Genomic DNA, 7,443 nt, shown 5'->3' on the forward strand with positions numbered 1-7,443 from the left:
ATTGTATTTTTTTTTTCCCCTGAGAGGAATGAATAATATATATTTGCTCGGCTTCACGGAGCCATTTCCAGGAACCATCTAATGTTCCAGCAACAGTGAACTGAATCGTGTGTTATGCAGGTCTTCCAGTTTTTGCTGCTTTCCATGATCCAACTACTCCTTATCCATCAAGTGCAAAACATTTTACTGATTTTAGTTTATGCGCTTTATGTATGTGTTGATGTGGTTGGTGTCAAGAGAAAAAAGGAATGCGACATAGGATCTAAATTTTAAAAGGAAAGCAAACTCCATATTCATTCTTCTAAAACAAACACACTCCCATAATTTATGCACAAAGAATTACCCAGAATTCACAAAAATAACATTAAATGTAAGTTATTACTTATTACCAGTAGAAATGAGAGTTTGCAATCCCCATAAGTAACAAGAAATAACACTCGATCCTAAATTATGTACAATTGCTATCAACAATTCACAAATTGCTTGCAACTCAAAAAACAAAATCCCCCTGGCTGGAGTTGTCATCGTCGGCTTCTTCTCCTGAAGAATCATCATTGTTGGCATCTAATGTCAGTATTAGCTCTAGATCTGCCGATGAGTTTTCCCCACTGTGCTCTGGGCTTGTCCTCCGCCGTTGCAGTGAAAATAGTTGCAGCATCAATTCCTGAGGCGAGAAGCGGTACATCCAGCCCTTAGCCTTGGGTTTCTGCTGGACAGAAAAGTTTTAAACCATAATCATCATTAGTGTAGATCATAACCATCAAGAAAACTATCACGATTGTTAGCATCATCATCATCTTCACAGTTTCTGCCATTTTCATTCTCAACATTGTCACCATCACCACCACCATCATCCTCATCCTGATCATCACTATCATTGTCATCCTCGTCCTGATCATCACTATCATTGTCATCGTCATCCTCGTCCTCATCATCTTCATCGTTCTCGTCGTTGTCATCATCATCGTCATCAAACATATAGTCATCATAAGAATATTCATCATCCTCATCCTCATCACCAATAGTGTACCATATTAATCGGCCAGGTATCGAGACCTTTACCAAACAAGCAACAGCAGAGAAATTAGTTCCTCTGCTATAGCTTTTGGAATCATTATGATTGTCCTATGCATATCCACTTATCTAATCACTCATTAACATCCCCCAGTACCAACATGGGAATACATATAGGAGTTTCTAGGACTACCTAGATGGGTGAGCATTGAGCCACCAACTCATGCTTTCCCCAAATCAGTTTTCTACGTTATCTTGAAAAGACCCAGAACCACCTGAATCTATATGCAGTGTTGGGGGTGGAGACACAAAATAATGGGTCAACGAGCTGGCAACCTCCAATAATATAAAGGAATCAAAGCACTAAAACAAGCTAACATGTATTTTTTGTCTTTTGAGAAAACACACACAAGGACACATCATACATTTATAACCAACATCCAATGCTTAGCGTAACCGAAAGGGCAGTGGTATTGAACACACCCTCCTCAACTCCCATTTCACCCTTTTTTTTTTTAAGAAAGATGTTCTGCTTGCCCCTGAAGAGCAGATATCTAATCTTCAGGGCCACAACACCATCTAAGCTCACAACTAGGATGTGCAAGATAAGCCCCATGGGAAAGTTGGATGAGCAAATTTATAAACCTTACTGAGATTATACACATAAATAAACAGCTCAGGGTAACAAAGCATACCTGTTCAATGTTCTGAGGCAGAGTAGCTCTCTCTAGAGCCTTTGGAGTCCACATCTTAATATCATTTTCAATTCCACTGCTTGCAAGTACCATGGTGTGAGGATGAGACTTGATACAGTTTACTACATCCTTATCTCCTTCCATGACACGAATCAACTCACCACCCTTTTTCTTCCATATGAATATCCGCCCACAGTCAGACCCACTCACAACATACTCGCATTTCGGCCCAAAGAAGTTCACACCTTTCACTGTCTCGGAGTTCAAGTGACCCTTGTAAACTTGAGGAACAGTTTTTTCATCAGTATCCATGGATGATGGAGATTCTTCAGACTGGTGATCATCACTCATTTCACTTGTATCACTACTCATGGAAATGGGAGGATTAGGTCCTAATCCCATTTCTCGTGTAAAAAGATAGATGAACTCGTCATTGTATGATACAAGAAGCTCACTTTGTTCTGAAAAGGCCAAGCCTGTAATTCCAACTTGGTCATTACCATTCAAATGTGGTGGGCAGAAGTAGTTCGTGGGTTGACCAAAATCAGATGATCCATCCCAGTTATACTTGCGGATATCAAAAAGCCGGGTATACTCATCAGAACCTGCGACTGCAAAGAGATTTGGATTTCTTGGGTCAATTGCAATTGCATTTAGACTGATAACTGGCAAGTAACTCCTTCTACCATCAAGTGTTTGGCATGTCAAAAGTTTTGTGGGAGCCCCAGTTCTGAGATCAAACTGTAAAATAAAAAGCCCAGTCACATTGCTATAGAATCCATTATACAAATAACAAAGCCAATGACTAAGTTAGGAAAGTAAAACACCCAAACCAGCACCATGCATTATGACTAGCATGGATTATTGTCTTATCCAAGCTTGGCCTAACCAGCCTTCAGATTATTAAATTTTGGGGTAAATGCAAAAACCCAAAAATTAAAGGAAGGGATGACCAGATTGTAAATTGTAAATCATGTGTCAATCTTTAAAGCTTTCGTCAAAGTGTATTGAATGGAGGTTCTCATTCTCTAAGTACAATTACAATTTTTATGCTTGTCCAGAGTACAATACTGATCCACATAAAGAAAAAAGATAAAAACTATTCATGAACACAACTAGCAAGGAAAATGGTAACTCACATGTTGCACCAGTCCATCTTCACCACAGGTATAGAAAATATGAGGGCTCCCAGGCTCAATAGCTAACTTATGAGCGCGTCCACGGTGTCTGGCCAACATTGAACATTCCACTTGTCCTCGTTCTAAAATCTGAGTATGTCTCACCTAAAATTGATCAAACCCATTCGTTAAATAATTGTAAAATGAAAAGAAATCAAGTTTAGAAAATAGAGGCACGTCAACAACTTGAATGATAAAAGTAAAACACATGAAGTAAGGAGTGAATAATATTAACAGTAGCCTGTCATTAGAAAAGAAAAATTGAACAAATGGTAAATTTCGCTTCATGAATACATGACAATATAAATAGACACATAAGGGGAAGCTATGGATGGTGAACATTGCTCCATGGTTTACATATAAATCATTGAGATAATGCTGAGATGGCATTTTCATGAAAAACGGTACATTCATGGCATGTTGTCCTGTTTTGAGATAAACAATGTACCTGCCCATCAGCAGCACAAGTGACAATGCTTCGATCATCACTATAAGGCATGAACTTTGCTTGGAAAACATTGCTATTATGACCGGAATGGAATGACAACTTAACTTTCCCCGTTTCCCAGTTCCATAGTATGAGCCGCCTGTCATCAGAACCCGAAAGCAAAATATCGCCATCAGCATTGAAGCTTACAGTGTTCACACATCCTCTATGCTTGTCCAGCTTCCTGTGGACATCAAGTCGAAGCACGAGATCCTGATTCACAATAAAAGAGGACGAACAAATCTTACTAAACCTCTGCATAAACATTCTCCTAACAGCCCTTACTTAACGCAATTTCAAACATCTATTTATAACCAGCTAATTGATTAAGACATGATCAAACAAAAGAAGAAGACAATCGTCCATTTACAACATAAAAAGAACCCAAATTTCATAATCATATTTCGACAGCAAAGCTTCACAATCACAGTAATCGAAAACCCAATACATGATCAATCAGTTTTATCATTCCACGGGCACAATCAATCAAAACCATATCGGAAAACATAAATGAAAAAAAAAAACCCAACAAAAACGAAGAGGTTTTGGAGATAAGGACAACAACAGGATAAAGAGATAAGACCTCAGAGCCACCGAGACGGTGAGCAAAGTTTCTGGCGGAGAGCTCGCCCAGCTGTCGCTGCCAAACATTGACGACAGCCTTGTCGCTGCTCGTTTTCAATCGCTTATTCATCATCGACGACGGCGATGATCGATCAAATGGAGTTTTGAGTTTGAGAATCAAAGAGGGATCGCTAATATGATCGCATTCCAACAGTGGGTGTGACCTTCTCTCGCAACTTCTGGGGTCTGGGCCTGGCCTGCCTTTTATGGGACACCCAGAAGGCTCTCTCTAACTCTAGAGTCTAAGACTCGGTTTCTGTTAACTCCAAGGACCTCCACGTACGTCAAGGCATCACATAAAAAACACCAGCACACGACGTGACTCACTGATAGTTACTAGTTTTCATATTAGAGAAAATGACCCGTACGGTATCCATGTTTGCCTCTTTATAATTTTTGGTAACTCAACTTTGAAAAATATCAATATGGTACCTGAGATTCTAACTCTGACTGAACTTTGGTATCTAGAGCCGTTACTTCCGTTACGGCGTCTGTAAGCTAGCAATTTTTAAAGGGTACTTTTGTCTTTATACTTGACTCAATTTTTTTTTTGAAGGGTATTTTTGTGCTTGCAAACCATGTGAGTCGCACACTTTTTGCTCGTCAAATAAATTTTTTAATCAATTGGAGTTAGATATCGTGTTATTCACACAATTTCATTTACACCAATCCATTATCATTATCATCAATCGTTTAATCTTGTGAAATGTATAGAACATGTGAGTACGTTAGTCAAACTCATCTAATGCTAGAACAAGGAAATTACATATTATCTTGTGAAATGTATAAAACATGTGAGTACGTTAGTCAAACTCATCTAATGCTAGAACAAGGAAATTACATATTTAGATTCTCTATATATGTAGCTTAACCTGCAAAAAATTGTTAAAAAAAAAAAAGCAGGATTCCTTGGAAACCATAAGGTGAACAAGACAAGCACATTTAAGTTCAGATATTATCATTCATTAGCACTTGGGTAATCTGCATACATTAAGATAAGGAAAGATGTTGAGGATAGCGAAAGAAATAGCAATTTAGTGGGCAAAACATTTTAAAACCTAAAACTATAGAAGAAAACTAATTTTTGTAAAACGAAGCAATCCTTAACTAGGCTTTAATATCTTAATCTATGATAGAAACAAATGTAAATAAAAAGTTGAGATGTTCACGAAAGTCCAAACAACATTTTATATGCAGTAAGAAAAATGTAAACATTCATGCATGAAAGTTCAAAACAATATTTTTGAATCATGTGATTCATGTGTAATAAAATAAATTATAAGTTTATGGTTATGTAATAATAAAACGAAACATCATGGTTCTTAGCCTTTATAACGGTTTGTGGGTCAATAAACTACTTAATTGCTGTTTCTATTTTCTTATAAAAAAAACTCAATTTTATTTTTGAAAAGAAATAAAATTGGATTACTTGTGTAACAAACTAACAATTGCAAGTACTGTCAAGTAATTCATGTGCTTAACGTATGTCGAATACTCATGATGATACTATTCATTATGTTCAGACTCGGTTAAAGTTCATCATATGATTCACTACAAGTGGCTGACGAAATTAATGGAGTAAATTTTGATCGTTGTCTTCAGTTTTGGAGGCCATGAGGCTCGATCTAGAGAATTGATGTCTACCAGCTTTAGACGTCCTGCAGTAACTACCAGTACCTGATTCCCTTTCCAACCAAAAGAACGAAATAATCACAACAGAAAGCACCAAATCTTCTGCATTTAAGATGGTACATGCCATTTGGAAAGTTTCTCTTATACTTAGTTACTTACCAACCCTGCACAATGCACCGAGAAAACAGCTTCCGGTACTCCCAATTTGACGTCGCGCGTAAGATTTCATGCATAGTAGGAACATAACTATGAATAACCTCCGCAGTAAATGGAGTAACTTGGTAGGAGCTTTTATTTTCCACCAATGTTTTCCAGTAGACATTAGAAGACGAACAAAAAATCCCAGCAAGAAGTGCTCGTAAACTTTACTCGGAATTGCTTCTGGGATATTAAACTGTCCATTAGTATAGCAGGGTCTTGACTATTGCTGTGAGCTCCTAGGACCCCACTTTGATAGCCTTTCCGGCCCTTTGAAGTTCAATCCTTGTGTCTTTTGTAGTTGTGCCAAAGAGGATGTCATGCCTTATTTCTTACACCCTAAACACTGTTCCTCCTTCCATATCCTACATATACATATATAGGATATAAATACAAATATGTCATGGTGTTATCAAATCCTCTGCTGTTGGATTAAGAGAAGGGGTCGGGGTTTACAACTCATAATTTTCTGATCGAGCTGAAACTACATTTTGTATTAACAATGCATGTGGACTGTGGTGGCAGTGAGTTTAGTTGCTTTGCTACTGATCGATATGTATTACTCACTGGTATATCAAATGGAGGAACCTCAAAATGCAATGGGCTTCTCCCACCTGGTTCCATGGGCCTGCCTCTCATTGGAGCTGAGACCCTCCATTTCAATGTTTCATCATTCCCAGCTATTCCCTAGATGTTCATCCATTCATTAACAAGAAACTTCGTAAGTAAAACATACTTCACATTGTAGGATTTTTTTTATATTTTTGAGCACATAGCCAATTTATAAAGTATATACATCTATGTTTTAGAATTTTAGATTTGGAAAAGTTTTTTTTTCTTATAAATGGGAAATTTTTTATAAAATATGACCTGATTGGGAATTTGCCTTATTCTAATAATCCTTAATTGGTCTCTGATCATGGTTTCACTTAGTTCATACTTGATCATTTTAAATTTTCAATTACGCATAACTATATAGTTTTAGAGATGTTCTTTTCTTTTCCTTTGTAGATACGGCGCCATATTACGGATTAGTTTGGCGTGGAGACCAGTTATAGTCTCAGTTGATCCTGAATTCAATATTTACATATTTCAGCAAGAAGGGAGATTAGTTGAATTATAGTATACTTGGACACATTTTCCAAGATATTCATGCTCGAAGGAGATTCTCGAATAAATGTAGCTGGTCTTGTTCACAAGTACATCAGGAGCATCTTCCTGAATCACTTTGGTGCTAGAGGCGGAAGGAAAAGTTGCTGGTTGAAAACTTGAAATAGAAGACTTTGTCAGCAAAACTCTATGTTCCTGGTCAAAGCAGGCATTTGTTGAATTGAAGCATGCTGCCTCAGTTGTAAATTCAAAACCTCTAGTGATTATCTGTGCTTCTTGGAGTACTCGTCTTTACTAACATACATATCTTTTCTCACCATTACAGTTGATTCTTAATTGTAGCGCAAAACATATGATCAGTTATGAACTTATGATGCTGCAAATTAATTCATAACCCGAGCGAGAAATATATCAAAATCATTGAAGGTCTTATGCCCTTGCCATTGAATGTCCCTGGTACTGCATATTATAATTGTACAAAAGGTAATATGTACATATATTACAT

At 37.3% G+C, this 7,443-nt stretch overlaps 1 protein-coding gene across 2 annotated transcripts; it reads right to left on the reverse strand.

Annotated features, from left to right (window-relative positions):
- Positions 1 to 349: 349 nt before the first annotated feature.
- On the reverse strand, positions 350 to 4,281 carry LOC112172043 (DDB1- and CUL4-associated factor 8). Of its 2 annotated transcripts, none has more exons than XM_024309207.2 (5): positions 3,958 to 4,278; positions 3,336 to 3,587; positions 2,849 to 2,992; positions 1,710 to 2,450; positions 350 to 706 (listed from the first exon to the last, which is right to left on the reverse strand). In XM_024309207.2, the coding sequence occupies exons 1-5, from the start codon at positions 4,069 to 4,071 to the stop codon at positions 491 to 493; spliced, it is 1,467 nt and encodes a 488-aa protein (XP_024164975.1). In that variant the 5' UTR covers positions 4,072 to 4,278; the 3' UTR covers positions 350 to 490. The 2 variants fall into 2 exon arrangements, with proteins under 2 accessions (XP_024164975.1, XP_024164973.1); XM_024309205.2 differs by having other exon boundaries at positions 564 to 1,056; positions 3,958 to 4,281.
- Between the last annotated feature and the right edge of the window lie 3,162 nt (positions 4,282 to 7,443).

The sequence above is a fragment of the Rosa chinensis genome, chromosome 6 (assembly GCF_002994745.2).
Source record: "Rosa chinensis cultivar Old Blush chromosome 6, RchiOBHm-V2, whole genome shotgun sequence".
In the NCBI taxonomy this organism is placed as follows: Eukaryota; Viridiplantae; Streptophyta; class Magnoliopsida; order Rosales; family Rosaceae; genus Rosa; species Rosa chinensis.